The sequence below is a fragment of the Manacus vitellinus genome, unplaced genomic scaffold (assembly GCF_001715985.3).
Source record: "Manacus vitellinus isolate BGI_N305 unplaced genomic scaffold, ASM171598v3 scaffold_21_pilon, whole genome shotgun sequence".
In the NCBI taxonomy this organism is placed as follows: domain Eukaryota; kingdom Metazoa; phylum Chordata; class Aves; order Passeriformes; family Pipridae; genus Manacus; species Manacus vitellinus.
Window position 1 is genome coordinate 5935139 of NW_021939546.1, and position 26685 is coordinate 5961823.

The following is a 26685-nucleotide window of genomic DNA, read 5'->3' on the forward strand; positions in this document are numbered from 1 at the left end:
TTGCTAGCCCTGCTTGAGACTAACTTGGTTATGGAAGCTATAAAGGATTTAAGGCCCTGGGAAGGGGAAGGTGTGAATCCTGCAGAGACATCCTGCCCACCCAACCTCTCAGCATCCACTTTTTTTTTCTGATTTGCTTCCTATCCAATGACTAAGCTCCACTGAGATACAAAACAACCTTTCAGTGTCCAGACTGAACCCCTAAACATGTGCTAGTTTAACTAGAAGATAGTTTGACATTTAAGCTTTTACAGCTCCAAAAGTAGGATTTTTCAGAGTACACAGAGGTCAATGAAAAGGCAATAATTTAATTTACATTGTGTGTTTTTTGTAACTGGAATGAATACGGTGGTGACACACGAGACTTATTTTAACTGCCAGATTTTTTCACAGCTTATTCTGAAAGCAAACTATTTATCAGTCCAAACTTCTATTTTCAATCTTTTAAATTAATCCACATTTCACATAAGAAGAAACACAGACAAGTGAATGATGGAAGAATCCATTTTTGGTTCAAATGTTCATGTTATCCTACAAGAATAAGCATTTGACTCTGCAGCTGAGTGCCAGCAAGCACAGAAAGCCTCCAATAGGTATCTCTGGCCAGTGTCAGCATTAAAGGATCCCCTGTGCTATATCACACCTCCCTTGCCAAAGGCTCAGGACACAGAAGAGCCCTTTCAGTGGTCTCTGGTGGCCACTGGCTCCGGCAGTTCTGCAGGGAGAGGATCCCGGAGCCAAAGACACTCAGCTTGGCTCTGTTTTCCATAATGAGTTGTACAGACTGCATGGGGACATTACTGAGAATTTCTCTTCTAAGTACTTTTCCAAGGCTGGATCAGTTCACTTTTTTTCCCTAAATCTGTATTCTATTAAGACTTAAGGCATTCAAGAACAGGCTCCTCTGTGTAGGGGGAACATATTTAACAGACATAAAATCTTCCACTGCAATTCCTATTGGTTTAGAACTTGCAGCCTCCCCACCTGAAGCTCTGCACAGGTAGGAGCTGGCGGGTTTGCAAAATCAGTTGGTGAGAAACAGGAAGAATAAGTCTTACGGTATGTGTGGAATGCAGGTTTGGCCATTCCTTAATTTAGAGAATTGTTATGTGTCAATAGGGGAAATTGTGTGCATACAATATAATTACTGCCTGATAATTCTGCTGAGTCTGTGTATTTAAAGAATTTTTTTTTTCTGACTGGGAACAGCCTAATGAGAGGAAAACAAACATATTACCAAGTTATTAACTACCCATGCTGTTTATAATTAGCTCCTTATCAGTGGTAGCTATTTGCAGAAGAATAGAGGAGCAACAACTGAGCTCTTAAGTAACATTAATAACCTCACTTTTGCTTCTGGAATCACCAGTAAATTCTACCTGAGAATGGTGCTAATGATGAGTGCTGTAGGCTACACAGTTTACAGGCAAAAAAGGAACAGCACCAAGTTTTTAATTGATGTGTAATGGGAATTGTAGTCACCAAGCTTCATAACATGCACACTAAATGTAAGAAGTAGAATGTTCTTCTAATCACTGTAAACTGTAAGAAGTTATTGCTAAGAGCCTCTCGTTAAAGATTATTATTTTTTAAATAAAAACAACAGCTATATTCAAACTATTGAGATTTTTTACATGTGTACTTGCTTACTGCAAAGCTGGTTGCACTGCAGGTTGAGATAAAAATGTAAAAGAACATTGGGCTGGAGTTAGACTTTCTTGTCATGTCTTTGAAATAAGTGAGCTATTTTGGCTGTGGGGAAAAAAAATCAATCTGGTTCCTTAATAATGTTCAAGACTACTCAAGTGACTGGGCTTGTTTATAAATCTAATCTCATGGATGATTAAAGGGAAAGGTAAAAAATAAAAAACATCCTTGTTTGATAGTTGACATCTAACCCAAAATCAAAATCAGCCTGGATAGTCATCTGCATTAACAATTCAGTTTTCCAAAGGCTGAGTCACAAATTTCTAAATGCTTTATGAAAACTAGAACACTTTATAGGCCAAGGTCCTAAAACGATGTTAGTCTGACAGGTAACACTTTTTGCAATAAAGAATACATGTAAGTCTATCTTAAGACTTTCCTCACATCTCAGTATTCTCCAAATTCTCTTCTGCCACAACTGAAACTCAACAGTTCCAGTGAAACTTCTCCCGATACACATAGATACAAGCCAGAAGTTACACAAGCCAATGCAGCAGTTTTTCTTTGAGATTTCTACATGTAAATAGAACTTTACAGCAATACAGGTGAACATTCGACTCTGTGAATCTGAAACAGCTCCACATCGTGAGGCCCCCAAACAGCTTGTCAAAGAATTTGATGGTTACTTTCCCAGATGAGTAATGATGCTGGCCTGAGTTTCCAAGGAACCTGGTAGTAGGCAGAGATTAAATTACCTGGTAGAGGATGTGCTAGGTAAAGACCTCCTCATTGCTCCTGGGCTCATGCTGTAGTATGAAGAACTTTCCAAATCTGAGAGGGAGAAATTAGGGCCTGTTCCTGCAGCTATCGGTGCTGGGGAAACAAAAGAGATTGCAGTCAGTAAGTCACGTGAATATGGTATAAATTGCACTTCAAAATCACTTTCTTCTTCCGCATGAGAGTGTTTAGTTTCATGGTAAGAACAGGTGGGACATGGAAATTAGGAAATGCTAATGGTAACTGCTGTTACAATCAAGAAGACGGAAATTTTATCAAGAATACAATGTTCCATGACATACACTCTTCTTTGCATACCTCCAAAGCTACTTCTTTTTAATAAAAAAATTAAACAATTATGGCACTACTTTCTTTAAGCACTGCTTTTCTGTTAATATCAGTCTAACATTTAATGAAACTTGTTGCTTTTAGGACAACATTGAATCTGTTGGTATGGTTACAGACAGGCTGCATCATCCCTGTCGTGGGCTTGGCAGGATCTATAAGCAGCATAGGCAGGGAAATACACACCTCAAGACCTTTGGGGTACACATGATGTACATCCACAAGCACAGAAGTTTCAAAATCATTTTAGAAACATGAGTTCTTTTGTGCCTGAGAGCATCTGATTTTTCCTCTGGTCTCTTCTCCAGTTAAATCAGAACAAGAGACATATGACTCCCCAAAAGTTTTATCCAGCAGAGAGCTTCCAGTGTTCAACTCTCATCACCTTATCCTTCACTGAAGTTTTATTGTAAGGGATATGAATACCTGCAATTTCTCTGTCCTAGAGCTTTGGCTTTACATTAAACACAATGAATTCCTGCACACCCTGAAGTTTTCGGGTACAAGCCATGTGCGGTATTTTTGTGTGAACAGACAAGGAACAGAGCAGTTTAATGTTAAAGTCAACAGAGAATGGATTTCATGCAGAAATGCCACTATACAGCAAATAGTACCATGTCCACTGTTGCCATTCCAGTGCGATTTACAGGACAATACATCTTTGGGAACTGACAATTACAGATCATGATTTTCTCTAATATTTCAGAGCCATTTGAAAAAGGATGTCCTGCACAATAAAATGAACAAGCTTGGCCTGGGCTGTATTGTCTGGGAGCCCTGATTCACAGCCACAAAGGCAAAGCAGTCTCACTGCCACACAAGGATGCTGAGCCAAGTTTAATCTTTGGTCTGAGAATCTGGCCCATTTTCAAACATGAAAAAATCTTTCAGTCTGATGGGGCAGGAGTGAGGAAATGAAGACAGGATAGCTCCTATCACCCAGCTAACATGTCTGGGCTGGGAGTGCTGCCATTGACTGTAGCAGGGCCAGTTTTTCACCCCAAGTCTTAAGGAGCTCACAATGTCAAATTTGACAGAGGAATAATGTAGCTTTGCAGCTGCCTCATCATCCCCACAAGACAATTAGTTGTTGTTTGGCAAGGATCTTTTAAGAACGTCATTGAGACAGAAAGGGAACAGCTTGGATAGCCACGGACTTTTAAAAGCATAGGGACGGAAAATACACAACACCATTAAAACTTGAGAAAATCTGGAATGATCATCAAAAGGAATTAAGTTGGGAAGTAATTTATGACGAGAACACTCAAATCCTTTGATATCTTCTCTTAACTATCATATGCTTCCTCCACACTGGGTATATGAGAGGGTGTGTTAACACAAAGAAAAATTAAGCACAGTAAAATTAACTCATTTTATCAATTTGTGCTTTCTGCAACAGTTTCCTGACAGCAGCTACAAGAGACTGTAAAACTGATGAATTTGCATGAAAAAAGAAACCGGTGTAAGTAATTTGTGTAAAAGGTAACAGGGACATGGACTGCTATAATTCAGACACCCTGCAGATAGCAGGCTGCTGCAGTGTGTGCAGTTATGGGTTAGAAAAATGACCACACTGCAGTCAGTCTGACTTGAATGGAAATCAATCATAAAGGTACTCTCTGCAGCATCTACTCCACAGTTTTCAGCAACTTCTTTGCCAAACAGATCTGTGCTCTGCGAACCCTTTCCTGAGCAATTCCTCTGCACCCCCTAACTCCCAAAGCCAAACTTAGAGGTTAAGAATACTGTTTTCCAAAGAGGAATATAAAAAGCCAAGCACTAAATTAAAGCACCGTTTCTTTCTGGGCATTGCTAGATTTATGAAACAGTTTTATTCCAAACAGATATGAAAGAAAAACTGCTATGTGGGTAATGCTTTTCTTCTTTCTCTCTCCACCTGTGTTTATTGTCCTCTCTCCAAATCCTGGGTATTTCTTGAGTTGGTCCTATAGGAAAATGGAATGTATGTCCAGAGCAGGGGTGGGGTAGGAACATTGTATTGTCAATGCTGTGTAAACTCAGTGCAAAGTAGAAAGGGTTGACCACACAGGGGTAGCAAACATGAAGGATGCTTTGTTGGTCACTGGCCAAAACACCCTGCCACACTCAAGAGCCAGTTTGCAACCAGAGGATTAAAAAACAAAACCCACCTCTAATATACACCAGCAGATGTTAAAGTACCTGACATGGCTGTGGAGGCCAGGACCTGAACCCCTTGGCAGTCCTTGCACAGGAGCCACCACCCTGCCACAACCAGCTCAAGGAAGGTCTCTGGCCACAGAAGTGCCACGGCAAAGGTTGCACAGGATTGAGCTGTTCCAAAACCCCTTCTCCTGCCTTACTGTCAGGGACAGACTTGGTGCAAAGGCTATTTGTACCTTTGCTCACAGTTCTCCTATATACTATCATAAATCACCCATGTGCTGGTGTGCAGAGCTACCCTGACATGTAGAGCCCACCCTGAGATCGTCAGGAAGGGGTTAATGATTTTCATCTGCATGGCAGAAGGTCGGGTCGAGTCTTTGACTCCTCTTCCCAGATGGAATTTGGTTGCAGCTCCCTGCCTGGCACCTGCCTGCATTACTCATCCCTGTGTTTTGCAGTGCAATGTGCCACAGGAGTGGGCATGGAGCAGCCAGTCCACCCAGGAGGCACCCGAGCCTGCTCCAAATGGCTTTTTACACTGCCTTTGGGGACTGCCCACCTCTCACAGGTCAGAAAGCTGATGAGAAGGGGCCACTTGCATTTATTTGCAGGATTTCTAGGAAGAAATTCTTCCCTATGAGGGTGGTGAGGCCCTGGTACTGGTGGTGCAGAGTTGTGACTGTCCCATCCCTGGAAGTGTCCAAGACCAGGTTGGACAGGACTTGGAGCAACTTGGGATAGTGGAAGGTGTCCCTGCCCGTGGTAGGGGGTTGGAGCTAGATGAGCTGTAAGGTCCTTTCCAACTCAAACCATTCTAAGATTCTATGATTCCCAGCAAAGGCAGCAGCTCTGGAGTGTAAGCAAAGGGATCAAAGTGGTGCAAATTGTGTCAAAACTCTGTTGAAATTAAACCTTCTTATTGTAGCATCTGACAATCCACCACACAACCTCCCTATCCCTGTCCCTGTGTCCCAGGAACATGCTCTGGCCCCACACGAAGCAGCAGCATGATCGGGAGCTGCGCTCCACCACAACAGGCTTTTCCATGCTGCAGCCTGCACAAACTCCAGGTAGCAACACTAAAAACACACCATTTCCCCCTGTAAGAAATGCAAAGTGACCTTCTGACAGATCAGGAACACCTCCCAAACAGGAAAGGTTGTCAGAAACTGCAGTTGTGAGTCAAAACAAAATTCTCCACCTTCATACTGGCATCAAGTTGCCACCTGACCCAGAGCTCTGAGCTGCAGGTGAGTGAAGGGAAAGGATCCCTCTTCCCCCAGCACGCAGCGCACAGCTCCCATTTCAGCTGCTGGCAACACAAAAAATTCCCTGTGCAGGTGGGACACGCTCGAAGGGGCAGGAGCAGGTAGTTTGTACAAAAGGAGGAGGAGGAGGAAGGTGGGTACCTCTGCCTGCACACTGTGCTACTCCCCGGATGCAGGACAGCATCTCCCTGCTGCCAGCCTGCTCCCTCCACTGCCAGTGTGTCAGCTCTGTTCCTCATCCCAAATGTCAAGAAAAATAAGAGAGAAATTAAGAAAAAGCCCTCTGACTTAACCTAATTTGAATATTTATTTTGAAAAATTTATTGAATTACAGAACAGGAAACCCACTAAATAAAACCAGCCAAGTTGGCATTTGTCTCCCTTGGAATATGGCACTTTCTTTTAGCCACCTTAATATTTTTTCCATTTTTATGTATTTATTTTTACAGAGGGGCTGGGATGTGACTAGGATCATTACATGTGTAACACTGCAGTGAAGTGATAATGTGTTTAAGGTTAAATGGGAGAAACATGACATTTGACTAATAAACTTTTTCCTGTGTTGTGACTCCATAAACAAAGGGAAACACACTGTGTTGCTGCTGAGAGGAAAGGGGAGCTGGGTTGTTTTTTTTTTTTCCCAAGGGCCTTTGTTTCCTCCACACTGTATCATTAGATTCAAAGAGGTCTTGCCGAATACAACAGATATGAAATGTGTGATGTTCATTTTAAAATTACAAGTACAGCCTGCTATTGACCGTCTAATTATGCTGAGTTCCATTTATAAACATAGCTAACCACTAAGTTTATAGAGACTTTTTGTGCTGCTTTAATAGGATATTGATCGAGAGCAAGGTTTGAGTGGACTGCCATTGAATTGTGTAATGGCATACAAAAGGCAAGGTCACGGCAACTGTTCACTCTATGCCTGCAGTCTATTTTTTATTATAATCTTTTTTTCTCCCTCTCATACCCAAGCCCACACAGTGAGTTTTGGATGGCAGTGCTTTGCTAAGGAATATAGAGTATCTTTTTAAATGTTAATTTTCATGCTGCTGACTTTAACTGCCTTCACTAGCGTAATGCTTAGTATAGCAGAAAACATACAGGCTGCTGTTCAGAGAGCTGGTTTATCACACCCAGCTCTCCCACATGTGCTCTGTGAGGAGGAGGAGGAGGAGGAGAACTTCTCCTCCTCCTCTTCGGCTACAGGGAAGGCATCCACCTGCCTGGCCCAGACCCACAATAAGAGCCAGGCACCTCACATCTTGCCCCAGGCACCCAGGACATGCTGGGGTTCACAGGACTTTCCCTGCAGTTTGCTTCAGCTGCTGCTGGATGAGCGGCATGAGAAAGATGTGCTACCTCTGTCACACCCACACTGTGCCTGGAGCACTGGCAATCACTCTCATTCCCAGCTCTTGCCCTCACCGCAAGGACAGCTTCAGCCCCTTTCTCCACCCTGACAGCTGTCATGAACCAAGCCTGGCATTGCTGTGGCAAGATCCTGAGCTTTCCACAATGTCTTGGCCACAGAAGCACCTCTTACCTGTGGAATTAGTGTAAGTGTTTCAGGGATAATTAGCTGGACCATTTCTGTGTTTACACAGGAGCAGTAAGCAATTGCAGGTACATTTGTGTGCTTGTGGTGCCACTGGCTCATCAGAAGGATTAAAAGTCACCCCACTTGCTCCTCACTGCACACAGCCAACACGTTAAACCTCAACGCGTGGCATTTTCAGTCCAGGGTGCAGTCAGAATTCCCTTGTTTATCAGCACGAAGAATGATGTCATTTTGACAAATAACACACCACCAAACAAATATGTTTGATTTGGCTCTAGCGAACGTTCATAAATCCTAAATCTTTCTTCACATCCTGGGCAGTGCAGTTTATCTGGCTGCTTGAAGGACCTCCAAGGGAGGAGATCTTCCCAGCAGCTCTCTCTGTACAGGAGCACGTGGTGTGGACTGAAAGCCAAGAGGGGAATGTGTTCCCCATGTCTTTCTCCCTGCTCTAGCCTGCCACGACCTCCCAGCTCCTGCCAAGAGAAGGGGACTGTACACTTGGCACCACAGCCACCCCTCTGCCAGCACTTTCTGCAGAGGGTCTTTTCCAGTGCCCTGAAGATAGCTGCCCACAGCCAGTGGAATATTTTCCTAACAAGGGGAGAAAAGGAGAAGGTTTCACTTGGCCAACAGCTGGCTGTCAGTTCCCAGACCCGTACATCTCCAACGCTTCTGCCTCTGAGCCTTTTGTTGCCAGCACAGACCTCTCCAGTGAGGGAAGAATGAAGTCTCTGTTATCTAGAGGGGTGTCCTCAGTATCTCGGGTGACAGACAACACTTAGAGCCGCGCTCACACCCTCTGCCTGCTAATAATGCAGGAGAGCTGACAGCATGATCTGCAACACCCACATCAGATGGGCTGGAGAGGAGTCTTTGTTTTTCAGATGCACATCTATTTTCTCTGTTTTACTGGGCTCTGCAAGGCTCAGCAGCTGGGCAGCATTTTGAAAGAAAATCTGCATCTATAGGACTGAAGAAAGCAAGTTTCTGTTACCAACACAGTCTAGACTTGTTCAATAGCACACAGAAAGTGTGATGATCAGCACTGATAGGTAAGACAGATAACAGTAACAGCTGACCTTTCGCTTGATTAATTCATTCCCCAAATTTGCATGACGGAGACAACTGCCTCTTACTTGAGACTCCTTGTCATGTGGACCTCTGCAAACTTTACTAAATAAACCCAGCACATAATTGCTACCAACAATATTTTGTAAGATTAATTTTACATAACAGTAGCCACAGGCCAATTAAAACCGGGTGGAAATTATTTTATTATTTTATTAATAATATTTTAAGCATTATATTTTCAAAAGAAAGCTGGAAAAAAAAATTACAGTGGGCACATACGAAGATGACCTCTTTGGAAAGAAGATTGGTCTCAAATCAGGACACAGGAAGACGTAGACAACCCAGCAAGGGTTATATTAACTTTAAAAGACCTTGCCTGCCAATTTAGGCAAATATGCAGCAATCACTTTGTTGCTCTGTTATGTTAAATAATTCTTTGAATATGAGCATGTGAATTCATTCTGAGTTTGCTGGGAATTTGCTGCTAGACTTGACACTAAACATATCCTACTGGGTAGCCAGGGCATGTCAGGCTGTGGGCTTCTCAGACCTCATAAAGTAAACAAGGTTACGGCTGGTCAGTACATGTCTGGGGCATCTCCAAGGAAAATCCAGGGTGCTATCAAAAGCAGTGTAGCTAAATCAGTTGCTGGCACTCTTCCCTCTGAGTCAGTTTTGAAGTGATATCCCAATATGCTTTGGGGACACTATTTTTGGTAGAGGTGCTGGCTTGTAGACAGGATATAAAACTGAGGTCTTGACCTCCCAGGATTATTAAAGAGCCCATGAAAAACAGTGCAAACCCCTGTGTCTGGAACAGATAAAAGCTGAATATCTTTATTTTCCCCCACTAACACCTTTTTTCTTATTTATGATAAAGTTTGTATTCTTTCTGCATGCAGGTGCCCCATCCTTGAAAGTGGTGCACTTCAACTGCAAGCAGAGGGAACATTTCAGACACAGTTCATAATTTGCAGAACATGCTGAGTGCTAGGATTTTGATACCCAGTGTTTTAGTTTAGTTACAATAAAGTATCAGGGAAAATTAATAAGCATGAAACATGATGCTCACAAGGTCAATGCCAAGCTCTGGGGGAGGTTGGGACTGGTGCTGGGGCTGGCTGGGAAGGCTCCAGCCCTGAGTGGGGCACTTTCCTAGCTAGAAAAAGTGCACACATGGAGCACGACTGACAGAGTCCAGAGGCAGCTCTGCTGTTCAGGGCTCCTACAGCGCAGATAAGATTGTGGTGAAGTGGGATGCCTTACAGAGGGGGAGGGTGAATCCTTTGGGCTTCAAAAGCCTTGTGCTGTCACGCCAAAATAAAGTGACATAACACGGAGATGTTCAAAGCCTGGTGATAACTTGAGTCTGTCCACCCTGGCTGCAGGTACCAGCAAGTCTGTGTACTCAGTACAGTGAGTTAGATGCCAAAGCCCCTCGTTAAGCACTTCGGTAAGTGAACTGATTTGCAAATGTGCTGAGCACTCAGCAGCTCCTCTTGACTTCTAAGTCCTCTTAACTTTGTCCTTCTCTCAAAATTCCCACCAGTTGTCAGGGAAGAAAACTCAGGAGAAATGTTTTCTTCGAGCTTTTTCTCTCGCTGCCACTCTCCAGAGCATATAACTCTGGCATTCATGTATCTCCCACTTGCCCTGCTTTCCTTGTAGCACCCTATTTTTAATATAAAGCCAATGTGTTAGCCAGTGTAAGCCTTTCCAAAAGAGGAAATAAAACAGGAAAATCCTTATACAAACTCTGTGTTCTGATTCAAAACCACAGATTCTCTGCTAGGTTTGTGCCAGTCAGATTCCAGTCCCAGAAGGACTTCAGCTACATGCTCAGAGCCAGTACACAAACAAATATTTCTATCATCAAGGAGAACCATTTTGATCACTCTTGATGCTAAAGAGATTGGTTGCACACCCTAAGATTTTAAAGGGGCCCACAGCTGAGTGGTCCACCTGGAGCACTGATGATTGCTGAACGTCACGTTATCCCACTCTAGTTGGACAAAAGATCATAGAATGGTCTGAGTTGGAAGAGACCTTAAAGATCATACAGTTCCAACCCCCTGCCGTGAGCAGGGACACCTTCCACTAGACTGGGTTGCTCCAACCTGACCTTGAACTCTTCCAGGGATGGGGCAGCCACAGCTTCTCTAGGCAACCCGTGCCAGGGCCTCACCACGCTCACAGGGAAGAATTTCTCAGATCCCCAAAGGACCAGTACCTATAGCCCTGGCTTAGCAGTAATGCCTCTGCAAGATGCTGTCCATACTCTCTCCTTGGACTATCTGGATTATGTCATAGCAAAATACAATCGATGCACCTTTGATCAATGGAACAGGGTGGTGACAGGTACTCTTAATTCACTGTTGTTAGTGAGTATTGACAAGCCTGTAATGATCATGCTGCTGTGTGTCATTCATGCTGGGGGCATTAGCATTCTTTAAAGGTCAAAAAACAAATCCTTCTAGAAGGCAGAGTTCCATACAGTTAACAGAAAACGTCGGCCTGGCGAAGTCAAGATGTGTGAGATTATCAGGGCCGAAGTTGGTACAGTTGTTGGTATTATTAATGACTTCAGCAATTTGCAGGTGTACAAACCACAGAATCACAGAACATCCTGAGTTGGAAGGGACCCACATGAATCATCAAATTCCAACTCCTGAACCTGCACTGGACAACCCCAAAAATCACACACAAAGACATTGTACGCATGACGTGGATGAACACAGTGTGGAAAAAACAGCATAAGAAAATTTCCAGGCTTATGTGTACAGATCAGATCATTTCTAGAGGTCTGGTCAGAGTCCTTGGATCCTCCAAAGGAGCCATGGGAAGCTGATTTCTGTAGGTATTTATCTGCACTCTGATATGGAGTCTGTCCATTTTCAGCTGAGTACCAGATGAATTTGTACAGGCAAGTTTACAGAATCAATTTTTTTTTAACTTAGTTTAAAATCCTGCTATTTTGTTTTTGCCCATTAAAAGATGTGGCATATAAATGCTGTCCACTAGCAAGAACAGGGGAGAAGTGAGTCTCAATTTTCAAGATGCTGTTTCTGAATTGGGAAAGGGGCACAATAAGAATAAAAGAAAAAACACTGGCATTGCAGAAACCACATAAACTGGCCACAAAATGATACTTACTTTGTGAGACTCTTACTAGCTCAGTCACACTGAAAACACCTGATGTGACAAAACTGTCCTGGAAGCCCAAATGTCCTACAAAACAAACAGAGTGAGAGAACTGCGATTAGCTTTAAGCATTTAATGACAGTATTCTCAAATACTTTACTTTCATTTAGACTTAAGATGTGACATCTAATTTCCCACTTAGCAGTAATTATTGTTTATGTAGGTGGGTAACTAGTCATACAGCTATGTAGGCTGCTTTGTGGTTTCTATCTAGAGGTTAGGAAAGCTAACATGACACATCAGCGGGGAGATTTTTACATGTTAAAGCATCTCAACAGGAAATCTGAAACAAAAGAGGACTATTTTAATAAACGGTTACCTTGGATGACCCCTAATGACTTCACAATTGAAATGAAAATACTGTACCTAGGAAACAGACAGGACAGCTAAGTTCCATAATCGTTTTAAACATTATTCTCTAAAGAAACATCTGATCAGGATTATCTACCCATTCATTCAAACAAAACAAGATTTAAAGATGTACTCTTCATTTTTCTAAGGTTACACTAGGGAAATCTTAAAATAGCAGATGGTTAAAAAAATTTAAATGAAGGCCTTTTGCACCAAAAAAATATTCTACTATTTCAAACTATGCTTTGAAAAGAAAAATAAAACTCTATGTTAACTTTGAGCTGTGGACTGTCTGTAGGAATCAGGGCGGACACATCCACACTCATCTCCCTTGTGCAAGGAATGCCTCTACACTTGGTATCAAAATGTTATTGCACTTTACATAACAGTATTTTCCTTCTTCTCTGCAAACATGCCTACCACCAAATGTTCATTTAATTTTCACGGGTATGATCAGTGACAAAAGGAGCAGTGCTGGGGCTGCAGCCCAGTGCGAGCGCGAGGGGTGGGGTACAGCGTCTCACGCAGGACAGAGCTGGACTTCAATTAGAGGGAGGTCTGCAGTTGGTCGGCCAGGCTGACCTCCTGCTTTTGAAATCAGGGTCAAAGGAGAAATCGCAGGATAAAGAGATTATTAAAAGAACTGTAAAGTCCTACTTGCCCACAGGATAAGTGCCATACCTTTTTAGGTTGCCCTACTTAGAGTCACTGATTCCAGCGCACGCACACATATATTATTGAATGTTTTGCAGGGACACCATCTGCTCCGTCGTTAATTGTTTGTCAGGCTCAGTACGATTTCCCTACATTCCATATATTCTACTGTACCCCATGCTCATCCCAGGAATACCTGTTCACCTTTGTCTAAGGACCAGAGCAATAGGCCTAATGCAAGCTGCATATTTGATTCCCTGGCTTTCTTTTGGGGTTGTTTAAAAAACCCAACATATACAACATGTACCATTGACATTTCTACCTGGAGAATAGGATGCAAAAGAAATACATCCTGTGTGCAGGACTACAGAGTAGTCAGGGAATATTGTCAGGGAATATGTCAAGGAAAGGTTTGGGAGAGATCTGGAGGGAGGAAAGCCGTTCATCTCCAGCCAAGATCTCATGGAATTCTGCTCCTACACAGAAGAAGTTCCCTGTTTCTGTGAGGAGCCCACGGTGCCAGATGAACGCAGTCGCTAAGCTAACAGACTCCAGACAAGTTTCTACATCAGGCATCTTTTTATACTTCAGCAATAATGATGAGTTTTCAAACTGTGTATATGTATATCTTTGGGCATCCTTGTGTATGTGTGTATACATATGTATTATGTACACAAACATATAAATATACACAAATCTGTCATGCTCCAGCTGTAGATAAATGTACTATAAAATATTGAAATTGATGCTGAAATTCAACACAAACAAATTCCTCAATCTGCAAACAAGGTTTTTATTTACATCAAGAGAATAAATTTTTCTCTACTTCAAATGAATAAATATTCTTACGAGCTTTTATTTTTCCTTATTTTCAATTTAGAAATGGCTTTCAGAGAGCTGTGAATGCTTTTGCCTGATATGCTTTGTATTTTCCCATAATAAAGGTGATGACTACCTCATTCTGCTTTTTAGAAACAGTTGCTGGCCATACACGTTTGTTCATCGACAATTTCCCAAGTATTTTTAATATGAAGATGTACTTTTCATATGCTGCAGCAGACTTGCCTATTGAATTAAATGATCTGTGAATTAAAAATAATTCTCTTAGGTCTTCACTGAAACCACTCATGTGCCTAAAATTAAGCATATGCTTAAGTGCCTTGCTGGATCAGGGCCAGGATGCTTACTACTCCGCAGAGCCCTTCGGAGGGAAGCCAGTCTATGCTATATAACTTCTCACACTGTGCTCATCATGGCAGTATCTGAGCAACTTCCAGAAGTGCATCCAGCAATGCCACGAACATCTGTCACGTGTTGTTTTTTCACAGTGCACCATCCTGGCTCTGCTCTGGTGTCCACTCCCACCTGCATTTCTCAGGCAGGTTCCTAGCTCACGAAGAGTGAAGGTGAAATTTAAATATGGGAGGAAAAAAACTCCAAATCACAGCCACTGTAGCACATTTGGCTGATTTTTTAAATTAGTCTAGAGCCTTTGTAATTATCCAATAAAAATGTGATTGTTACACAGCTAACAGTGTTACTTTAACTTGGTAAACACAGGTAAAACCAAAAATGAAAATGTCATTTTAAATATATGCTAACTCTCAGGGCATGAGAGAAATTGAATAAGTTATCTTGGGCCTGCTGACCTCATTATTCCTATTTTGGGTATACTTGAAATGTCTGCATAGTTCTGCAGGAACATTCCTCATGGTTGTACATGTAATAGTAATCATTAAACAACAGCATGCAATGGGTGTGATTAGATTTTCACCCTTCAATACTGCAAATAAACATTTCACAAATGAAAGGTGAATTTCACAATTCTCCAATTTGCTATTTACTTATAAACATTAGGAAATCAGGGGTTCCTCTTGCCAATCATTAATATCTTGATACCCATAAAAGCAATGCTTAGAGATGTATCAGGAATTAATTTTAATACACTGTTAGTGTGTGAATTTACAGTTCACTAGAACCCCACGGAGGTTTAAAGATTTGCTTGGATGGCTCGGATTGCAAAATCTAGGCCTAAGACTGTTGCTTTTGCTGAGCTTTTGCAACAAGAAAATGAGAGAAACAGGACAAAGAAGCTAGAAATGTAAACGAAGAATGACTGGGAAATAGCAGGATTGACAAAATACGTGAAGAATACTTTAACAGGGGTCAAAATGCAGAGACACATCAATTTGGCCATTCCACTTAATTCTGAATGAGAAAAAAAATGGTAAAGTCAAGCAATTACATATGCAGATGTTAGCATTAACGAGCTCCTGTACTGAAAAGATGATTAAACATCTTGAAAGCTCATGAGATTTACTTTTCACATGGCACTTTACTGAAATATGTTCCCTGCGATAGTTTTGCTCAATATCCCAAAGACAGGACATTGAAACTGCTGTATATGACAGGTTATCTCTGCAGCTTCGTGCAACACTCACAGTTTGGTGGTGAACCAGGTGTTCAAAGTTAACCTCATAGAGATCATTCACTGAAATTCTGGGTACAGATTAAGACACCAGGCTGGCCAAGGCAGGCCCTGACTCAGCAAAGCCGCTGCAGCACATACTTCAGTTTCCTCACATGCCTGACTAAAGCACATGGTTATTGCCCTGCCAAATAAAGGTGGGCTGACAACACTGAGGAGGAATTACAATATGCTGTTGAATCATTCCTTCAATGCAAGTCTAGGTGCAGTAGCACTTTGCTCATTACCTAAGATCTCACTTCAGCTCATGAGGACGATCATATTCCCCCTAAGGGGGAAAAATCCCAGGTTAATAAGATCAAATTCAATAAAGCAGATCAGGATAGTGACTAACAAATCATATGCCATTACCCAATCACACTTTTGTTATATTGTACAAATGTGGTGCAACATTATCATAACAGGTACCACATGGAAAACATCCTTCCATAGCTTGATGACTGCTTTAACTGGGGAGAAAATTCATAATGCGATTTACATATTCTTCTTTTGGATCCCAGGAGAGAAGCCAGAAGAAAAGGCTTGAATTGTTGGAGTTTAATTCTGATCTCAAAGAAGTTTTAAACAAGTCTTTCTACACTGATCAAACAGAGTTTCACCTCATTTTCTCCTAATTTACACTGGCGGAGGAGAAATCAGGATTAGGCTTGTTGTCTAGTGCTATTTGTTTTGAATTATTAAGCAAACATTCCTATTTCAATGAGTAAACGTGTACAAAGGCAACTAACCTTCGTCCTAAAATCGAGTTTACAGGGGGAGTATTGTCTGCTTTCCCAATTAATGCTGTAAAAAGGAGTCTCAGACGTTGAGCTACCAATCAAGAGCTTGTGTTGTAGCTTGAGAAAATCATGACTGATGCAATTACTTTTATGTAGAAAGTCTGAATATGGTCTATAGGTTAAAGTTCATTGCGTTATTGTTCCTTAATTGAATATCAGAAGATGTTTTCAAGGTGCTTGAGGTATTATTGTTATTTAATTAGCAGGCTTCCTTGTGTAATCCAACAGTATTATTTTTATTCTAAAATAGTTAGATTGCACCACAAATACACAAGGTATTTTCTAAACAGAGATACAGCTGGTTTCCTGAAATCCAAGCTTAAATAAAACTGGGAGAGAGTTACTTCTTTGAAGATGACGAAGTCCAAATCTAGTTATTTCTCTTCCACTACAGTCTGAGTGACAATGTATTAAGATTTGAAGAACAGCTTTTTGGGAGACTTTGATTCCTTTTCAGTGTTTTAAATTACACAAGTCCCCCAAACTAGCACTGAACCCATTTCTAAAGCCTTTTTCATGTTCAGCATCTCACTATACATAGCCATCTTAAAACCTTAAAATAGTAATAATCAATTAGGGTCTCAAGCCTATTATCTTAACCAAATGCCTGATTAAAAGAAAAGCCCTCTCTGCTCGAAGTGCAACTTGATTCCTTTTGGTTTTATCCTCTATCTAGATAATCCCATGTTTCACAAACAATGCTGAGCAATAATGTTGATGAGAAAATTAATGTCTGTATCACACAGCACATGCAGGCCTGGAGAGAGAGGATGTTATCAGAGGGAACCCGGCTCACCCCGAGGACTCCCAAAAGATTAGCTGTTCCACAGCTGCACTGGCTGAGGAGGATGGGGGTGATGGAGTTAGTCCTAATCTGCATTCTCCAGCAAAAAGGAAAAGGCTGAACAGGCGTGCTTCAGTCAAGACCTTCATAACATTTACACTCTGCTTAATTGGAAGGTGAGTTTATCAAGCCTGGGCTGACCCACCACTGCAGAGAAAAACTTCAGCATTATCCCACACTGGAAATATAAAGAAAGATTCATGGGGCCATGCCACATTTGCTAACTTCTCTAAAAAAAAAAAAAGAATATTGAAGAGACCGTCCATCCCAGCCACAATACTCTGTCCAAGGGAATGTCTGTGCCATTCCCACGGCAGACAGCACCAGGGAGCTGTGCACAGGCCTGGATATTGCACGTAGCAGTAATAAAATCTGCATTTACCAACAGCCCCCAAATACTGATGGCCAGATCTGCCACAGTGGCCTTGTTTTAATTGCTTTGTACAAAATGCATTCCTCAAAATTGTAAATTATAAGACTTTAATGGTAAATTAGACCACATTTTTAATTCATGGACGTTTTATAGAAGAGTTAAACAAGACATTATACATTAAAGGTGATACAGAAACCTCTCTCACTCCCTGACAAACGCTTCCACTTCTATTTCGGCTTGTTATTTCCAATTTAATTTTAATGCTACAGCAATAGTTCACCTTGGACAAATTGCACATTTTCTTATGAAATAACTACAGGGCCACATGTCACAGATGCCATTATTCTCCCTGACTTGCCTACCTGCCTTTGGCTGAGATTTTAAGAAGCACCAGAACTTTCTTCGTGGCCCATAGCAGGATGGATTAGACCGTCCAGGGCATGTCGTGTTAGTACAATAGAGGAACACTTTTAAGACTTTAAAGTCATGTAATACAATTCTAGGCTGGATCTTTCTTGTTAAAAAAAGTAGAATGGGAGTCATTGAAAGAGAAAAGGGCCAATATTTGACAACAGAAATCAGCATAACCTCCTAACAGCGGCAGTCATGGATGACTGCCCTTTGACCCAGGGAGATTATGTGGGATTTCAATGACAACAGCTGGAAGTGAGCATGTGAGAATAGAGAACACAGATCTGAGGCCTCCTACAAAAGACTGCACAATCCCTGCCCAGATCTGAGTGTTGATTAGAAATTGTTTCCTGGTCCTGGCTTAATAGACTGTGATAATGAAAGTTTTGTTAACCCTTCACAATATGCAAAACCATTGGTAAATGATTTGCCTTTTTGGGTTTTTAGCTAAAAAGTCTGTATCCAGCAGACAGTAAAATTGTCTGTCTAAAATTGCTAGTTTTTGTGGGTGCCCAGTACTCAAGTTCAGCTCCTTTTCGTAACGTTTTTGCAGTCTTGGTGGCCATGGGGAATCAACATCTGAAGATGCTGGGAAGTGGTTCTGGGGAAGAACTCTCACCCCCTCCCTAGGGAACCTACCTGACCCACCACAATGGGCAATAGGTGTCCTCCAGAGGTGAATTAGACCACAAATACACATGTAATGTCTCCCTGTGCATTGCTTTCATAGTCATTTTAGAATCTCTAGTAATAACAATGCTTAATTATTCTTTTGATATGTGTCATATTGCAATTCCAGAGTCTGGGTTGCAAATTAATAAACATGGGCCAGAGGAAATGTGGGATCAGGCTTTGTCACCAACAGCCTGATCCTGCAGCAATCTACTGCAACTTCATGTCTTAGGAGATTCAACTCATTTTATATTTAAATGCAGAGATAGTAGAATTAATGGCAACTTATTACTGTTAATGAACCGATCACAGACTGCAATCAATCATGCCAGGTTTTGTCCAAGTGGTGGGCACACAGATAGTTCCTTTCTCTTGAAGAAAAAGGTCTTTTTGAAACATTGAAAGCCCTTCAATTCACGTTAAAGACCTCGTGTAATGGAAACCATTCCAAGATCTAAGATGTCTGGTGTGGTTTTTTATTTCTGCTGACTCCTAACATTTTGGGTACTTTTTCATACTTACGTGTGTGAGAAATCAGTCAAATACAGTTTTTTGATATAATGATAAAAATTTAGAATCTCCCTCTCTACCATATACCCAATTCGATACAAAAATTGCATTAATACTGATAGCGGTCTATAGCTTGAAAAACAACAGATGTCTTAAATTAGCATATTTCTGTTTCAGGTCCTCAATCCAAAAATCAAATTTTAAAGAAAAGAAGAAAAAAATCATTATAAATGGTCATACTCATTTGGCAGCTTATAAAATAATGTGCCTCCTCAAAAGCATTTCAAAGTAAATGAGATGAAATCTACCTTGGGATAATAATTCTGGAATATTTATAGAATCCAACAATAAAAAAGAGTAATAAAAAGAAAAGTCTGCCTCTCTGCAAATAATAATATGAAGGAGTTATTTATCTTCATGTTTTCATATCAACTCCGGTTACAAGAGCAGTGACAGCTGCGATCTCCAAGGTCTGTGGTGATACTGCCAGTGACTCAGTGCCCAAATGAGCCCAGAGAAACCACCCGGTTTCCCGGAGCTTCCAGGAAAGCTGATGGCATGTGCTTCTGCAGGGTGCTTCCCAAGCATCCACCAACAGGCACCTACCCACAGGCACCCACCCACTCTCTCATCCCAGGAAGAGGGGTACTGCTGTCTGTCCTATTCCCCCTCCAAAGCCTTTGTAAAGTGAATGCCCCAATGTCACGAGCTCGGCATTGCATTAACCCCAGGACCCCCCAGAGAGCTGAAAAATCTCCTAAAGAGAATAATGTAAGAATAATTTCTATCCAGCTGGTAATTTTTTGATGTCAGCATCATGTTTCTGGTACAGTCTGAAAACATGGATTTCTACAACTCATTTGTCTGTGGCCAATCTCACACACTCCATCAACTGTCCTTGCTCCTCTCTCCATCGTCTGCCCTTGCTCCTCCTACTCCCCATCAAGTATCAACTGACATTTTGCCTCCTGAATTTTGTTCACTGATTTCTAGGAAGCTCCTGGCAGGAGCAAGGGCTTGTAGGAGCCGACGGCGGGGCCACATTCTGGTCTTCACACTGACGGAGACTCTTTTGGTACATGCAGAGTCTACTTGGGTTTACACTACTTCAAATTAGAATTTAGCTACAGTATTAATGCCATAAATATTATTGTTCATGATGTGTGAAGAACATCAGTGTGAAAATAAATGTAAAGATATTTAAAAACTGGTGTGGAATACTTAGGTATTCAGACTAATCACGGGCTGAAATAAGCACATTTGTTTCAAATCCTGTTTATAGCACTACAGCCCCTCCCTCCTTTAAATCTTCCTCTTAACCATAGTGATGTTTATTGAATACCTGTCATTTCTCCAGCAGCATGTGCCAACAGCGGCTCACCAGTGCCAGGCTGCATGAAAACCCTTCTGTCTCCTATTCTCCAAGGGGCTCCCTTAGATCAACCACTACCATACCCAATACACTGAAACCCATAAATTTGCAGATACTGCAGTCAAAATTCTTAACAGGAAAGTGCACCCATTTTGCCCAGTGTAGCATACTGAAATATCACATGGTGAGAAGCATTTCTCACCATGTGTAAACTGTCAATTTGATTTGAAATTAAAATTTTTGATTAACATGAGCATTTCTGAGCCTCCCGCTGGCAGCAGCCCTATTGCTGAAAAGTGACATGATTTGTGACACACATGCTGTACAGAAGCCCCATGCCAGCAATTGTTAAACCCATTTTCATTCTGCTTTAATACGGTATGACACTCAGGAAAATAATTTTAATATTTAGGAGAAAGGGGGTAAAGGCTTAAAGACTGAAGTCTTTTATAGGTGTAAAGCAGGATTAGAGCAGCACGAAAAATCAGCATGGGGGTCTCCCTGTCTTGTAACTCATGTCTCTTTTCAGCAATAGGAACCATCTGCAGGAGGCTAAGAAAGGTCCATGCTGAAGCACAAAGCCTTCTTTTAAATCCAGTTGATATTTCAAACACAGCATGAGGTACTTTCCACCTATGAATGCCGAGATGCTTGTGCACGGGGAAATGCTCACAACTCCAATAATTAAACCCTCTCGGATGGGAGCTGGGATTTTCTGGTTTCCACAGCGGTCTGTTATTTTTCCATGTTTATCATTTCCCTGGAGATACCAGTGGTGACTGGAGATGCTAACGTTTATATGGTGAATTACTTACGAAAGAGGAAAGTTTTGTGACTGTTAAAGACTTTTAAGGCCAGGAATCTACCTCTTCATCAGGGTGGTGGGAAGATTTTTGTGAGTTTAAGCAGCTACCAAGAGAACACAAGAAGCAGGACAGGTTTTAAGGCTCTGATGTATGCACGCAGGAGACAAAAGTTCAGTGGGGATTTTTATAAACGTAAGCCTGTGTCACTGCTGCAAGCTGCTGACTCAACTGTGTCACCTGCGTGTTTCTCAGAGTGGATCATTTTTTTTCCAGTAACATCATGTTCTGAGGAAGTTTATCATGAAACAAGTATCACGAACAGTCATTCTGAGCAGCAGAACAGCTTTGATATGTGTCGACACGCATTTGACTTTTCTTTGAGCTCCTAACACTATTCATCACATTAAACACTCTGCTCTGCTGGACTCTCTATTCCTAGTAAACACAGAGCAATTTCTAATTGCCATAATACAGCAAGTTAAAAAAATATAATATTTTAAAAACAACTTCAGATGGTGAAATGAAATACCAGGATGATTCAGATGCCCTGGAACTATTCAGGCCTGAACATAAAGCTGTGGGCTCATTTATGTTAATAACAACACTCAAAACCTCAATAACTCAATCTGCATGATAAACACAATCCTCAATAAAGCCATAATACATAGTTACTATAAGTATGCAGGTTCTTTTAAACAAGTCTTAAGTTTAAGTAAGCATTGTGTGCAAATATCTAGTTTAATTAGTATATTGCCAAGAAATTATACATCTACACTCAATGATGCTGTAATTATTTTAGGATCTATGAAACCCTCCATCAGCTGGTGGTAGTTAAGTGCACCCTCCAAGGTTACCCTGCAGACATGCTCGGAGCTGAACCAACGGAGTCTGAAGTCCTGTGGACACAGAATTAGAGGGCTATAAAAAGAGGCATTGGTTTTTTGGGGGTCGGTTTGTTTGTTTTTTTTTAATGTGCACGTTAGTTTATAGTTATAGGAATAATCCACATATTCAGATAATATAGCACAATTCTCTAGAAAAGCCCAGTGTCCAGGAGGAGCCTGTGGGACAGGGTCAGGTGAGAATGGGCATCCTCCAGTCCCACTTTGCTGAGTGATATGGACACAAACCCTGGTGACTTCATTAGCTGGTTCCTCTAATCCTCCCTTCCTGGCACTCCTCTCTCTTCACACCTTGGCACTTCTAAAAGACTATGGCTGAACACTACGATAATGGAAGCTGTAGAAATATCTGCTGAAGATTAGATAGTATAAATGTGATGTGAAAGTAAGAATGCTGTGCATGGAGGCTAAGTCACAAAAGGATCAGCCAGTTCCACCTTTCCCCACGGGCTTTCCTCTCCTTTCAAAGCTACTTCTTACACCTCCTCTGCTGACATCACCTTGAGCAAACTGTAGTTCACAGTAAACCCTGTGGATATTGTGTTACTTTATTTAGCTATTGTCTTTTCTATTGAATTCTTGGAATTTTCTCTCCAGGAGGCTGTTACTCCTCTATTCTCTGTACAGAACAATAATCTCCTATCTCTGAAGACTTTTAGTCCCAAGCAAGTTGATTTCCACCAGGTTTACAGATCAGTTATCCTTGTGGCTTGAGGAAAGAGATTTTCCACTAGTCACATAGACTGGTTTGGGTTGGAAGGAACCTTAAAGATCATCTTGTTCCAACCCTCTGCCATGGGCAGGGACACCTTCCACTAGATCAGGTTGCTCTAAGCCCACTCCAACCTGGCCTTGAACACTTCCAGGGATGGAGCATCCATATCATCTGTCCTTGACTGCCCACATTATGGGGCTCATGAAGGTCAGTCGGGGCGACTCTGAAAGATCCCAACACAGAAGTTGGGGATAACCTCATGAGCTTTTCTCCAGCAGCACCTGGGCTGTCTCACCTTGGACAGCAGAGTACCAAGGTAAGTCTCTGGAATAAAGCTTTGATGTAGCATGGAAGACAGAAAGGGGTGGGTCTGAAAGCACAGTAATACTTGTTTAGGGACATGTCAAGCTTGCACAAGACCTAGACACAAAACTTGGTGCTTATGGATGCAGATGAGGCCACTATAGGCAAACACCATGTGCCTAACATGTCTGGTAAGTTCTTTTCCAGGCAGCAGAGCGATCCCCAGTGCAGTGTCACCCTCTACATGGAGGCCCTGCATGATGAAGCCTGGGAACTAAAGGAACTGTCCTCATCACCTGCTAGCAGGGAACAAAGTGCCTCCACTCAACACAGAATCTCTGGGTGGCCACCAAGGTCTGCACCAACTTCACCTGAGTTACTCAGGACATCTCCAGAGAGGAAAAAAAGGGTGGAATGACTAGCACAGACACCAAGGAGTCTCCACAAGGGACATGTCACTCCTCATCTGCCTCTGACTGACTCCACTAGGAGTGTGAAGGTACTTGAGCAAAGTACTGCACTCACCTAGAAGCAACACAGCCCCCTCCCTGGGTGACACAGGCTCTCTGAGCTCATATCCCAGGCTCTACCATGCCTCTGCCTCCTCCAAGCACTGAGGAAGAAGCCCCACAGACTTATTGACTCAAATCCCAAGGTCTGATGCACTCAGGGTTAGGTAGGCAACTACACTTTCAGACAGTGGTGGAGAACATCCAGTGTATTAGTGGATAATTCCCCCAGCCAAGTCCCAAATGAGCAACAAAAATCCAGTGGGAAAAGACTGCTGGATGTGGAAACCAGCAACAGAGCTCTGCATGATGAGTGAGACTCTCCTTCCGTTTTATTCTAAGTTTGTGTTTTGTAGGGCAGGATGCCCTGTCTACATTCCTTCATGGACTAAGAATGGACATTTATTAACAAGTACTTGGGCTGACAGCCCAAAACTCTAGACTCCTGGCCTGGGACTGTATGACAGAGGGTCAGTGACCCCGTTTGTGTGTACTTCTACAGACACATGTTGGTGTGATAGGGGCATTCACTTTCTCAGGTTCAGGCCAAGGTCAGGCCAGAACATGGACTTAGTTTATTCTCTCTATGTAATCTGCTCAGGCTGTAGCCCAAAGAGGGCCTCGGAGTTCACGAATTGTGAGTGCATTGTGAGGGAGTCAAGATTTAGAAAGTAAACAGAAGGGGCAGAGAGGGACCTTCTTTGTCCTCAGCTGATTTCAAGGGCTCATCACATGCATGGCAGATTTGGTGGTTCCAGAGGAGGTGCTCAGGGAATTAAGATGATATTGGTGGGATGTCTTGCTCCAGGAGCATGCCTCCAGCAGCTCAGACACTTTCTTGGTGTAACAGTTCATCTCAGAGGACCTGAGATGAATCTGTTGCTAGAAGCTGGGTTGGGCAGCTAAGCCTACGCAATCCCTTCCTGTGGTAGAAGACTTGCCTCTCTAGAGCCTCTAACCAGTTCCCAGCAGTCACTGTCTGTGGCACAGCGCGATACACAGGGAAGCAGAAACATGGCAGTGGGGTGGATCATTTAAGACATTCTGTATTTAAGACGATATGTAGATGCCACAGGGACTGAGACTTCATATTTTGAACCATGCTAAGCAGTTTGGCTTGTGACACTTTGTACTGTGACTGACTTCCAAGCAGGAAGAAAGAATAAAAAAAGGAAGAGGAATTTCACTCACAGAGAACTTCATATTAAACTAAAGCAACTCAGGTAAAAAGGAAACCCATCCATTACAGTTTGTAAAGGATAAACATTTGTTTCTTCTCTGTTCCTCCTTTGCTCGCATTACCAAAATGCAGAAATAAAGGAAAAAATAATGATGGATGGATTTTGGAAGACTTAGAGTTCGGCTCAGGATGGATGAGATCCCAACATTTCAGATTCTTATCTCATCGTAATTGGAATAACTAAATCTCTCTTGTCTGCAAAATTAGGCAAGATATCCTGTGAGAATGGGCTCTTTTTCACAGCAGTTTAGTCCCCAGACGCATAAAAGAATGAAAACAAGAACTGGAACAGAACATTTTTAGTTTTGAATAATGGCTTCATCTGGGCAGTTTAGAACTAAACTTCACTGGAAGAGCTGAGGAGGAAGTTCTTGCTGCCAGTGTGCCCATCCCTAGACACATTCTTCCACAGAGCACATAAGTACTTATCTAAAATGATAATTTATCCAAGAAACTCCCATTCTGTAGAATTCAAAAGAAAAACAGAACGGGAAGAAAGTACACTGTCCACCCTTCTACCCTGAGGGAATCATTCAACAAAGTCCATGTGATCCACCTTTGGTCTTGAGCAAACACTGTCTACTTTGACTTGTCAGGATAAGCAGGTGAGAGGTTGTTGACTTCCTCCAGCAGCAGAATCTCAGGTCCAGAGCAATTGCAGAGTTAGCCTGAAACATCTCAGTTTTAAACCTTCCTGAGGTTCAACACAGAGAGATGAATTCCAAGATCACCTGGTATCTCCACTGATTACAGAGAGACAGTGAGGATTTTAGGTTCATCACTGGTGTCTCATTTTAATACCTAATGTTAGATGGAATTAAATCTAAATCCTAGTCCATGTACCACATCAGCACAGATCTGGAAGAAAATTTGCTTTCCTCCCCATATCTTACCCCAGGCAATATCTCTTGACATTCTCCATCCTTACAGTTTTATCTGGCTACTTTTTGTTTGTTTGTTTTTTAAATTCAGAAGACTGTAAAATACAAACGTTGCTGAGTTATTCTTGCGTTCCTGCCCTTCATCTAGTTCATTTGCAGGAGGGAATAATGATCTGTCACCAAGGTAAATTCAATGCCTGGCAAATAATGCCACAGTGTTTCTGCTGCCCATTTCACAGTAAGACATTCTTTTTCAATGATGTTGCATCTCTGTTCTCATGGGAACAGTTTATGGCTGACATAGCAATAGTTGTAATAACAACTTACATTTATATTGTATACGGGATGATCTTTACTTCTCTCTCCTTCGAACAGTGGAAGGCTCCCAGTCCTACTGTAAATATATCCTTCCTGGCTATATCAGACAAAAACATGGATTCACTTACTCTGGGCTGCCTCATTCCTCAGCCGTTTGCTCAGGTCGTCATCCCATTTCGTTATTGATTTAAATTGAGCCGTGAGCCACTACCCAACCATTGCTCTAAGCCTTCACTCACAAAAATCTGTGAGGGTCCTCTCTTGCCTCAAAACTGCAGCCACCTCAGTCTGTCAAACTGATGTCCATTCTCTCCTGCTCCTAACCTCTTCCCTTCCTCCTGCAGTTCCAGCTCTGGCATGCTTGGCTGTACAGTAAAATTGGCTCCCCTCTGTACAGCATGGGGGACACAGCCAGCTCTCTGCATTCTGCTGTTGGAAACTTCCTGAAAGTGAATTCCCTGATTTTAAAAATCAGGACTTTGAGGACTAATATGTGGGAAAATTGCAGGAGGTTTGCAGTGCAAAGCTTGTCAGGT

The 26685-nt window shown here is 42.1% G+C and overlaps 1 protein-coding gene across 12 annotated transcripts in view; it reads right to left on the reverse strand.

The window, feature by feature from the left end:
* Nucleotides 1–26685, reverse strand: part of NFIA (nuclear factor I A) — a 411264-nt gene that overhangs the window by 79733 nt on the left and 304846 nt on the right. For all 12 annotated transcript variants that reach the window (XM_018072111.3, XM_018072107.3, XM_018072106.3 and 9 more), the window contains 2 exons: nt 11974–12048; nt 2403–2520 (listed from right to left, as the gene is read on the reverse strand). In XM_018072111.3, coding sequence (XP_017927600.1) covers nt 2403–2520; nt 11974–12048 — 193 coding nt within the window. The remainder of the gene's footprint in view (nt 1–2402; nt 2521–11973; nt 12049–26685) is intronic.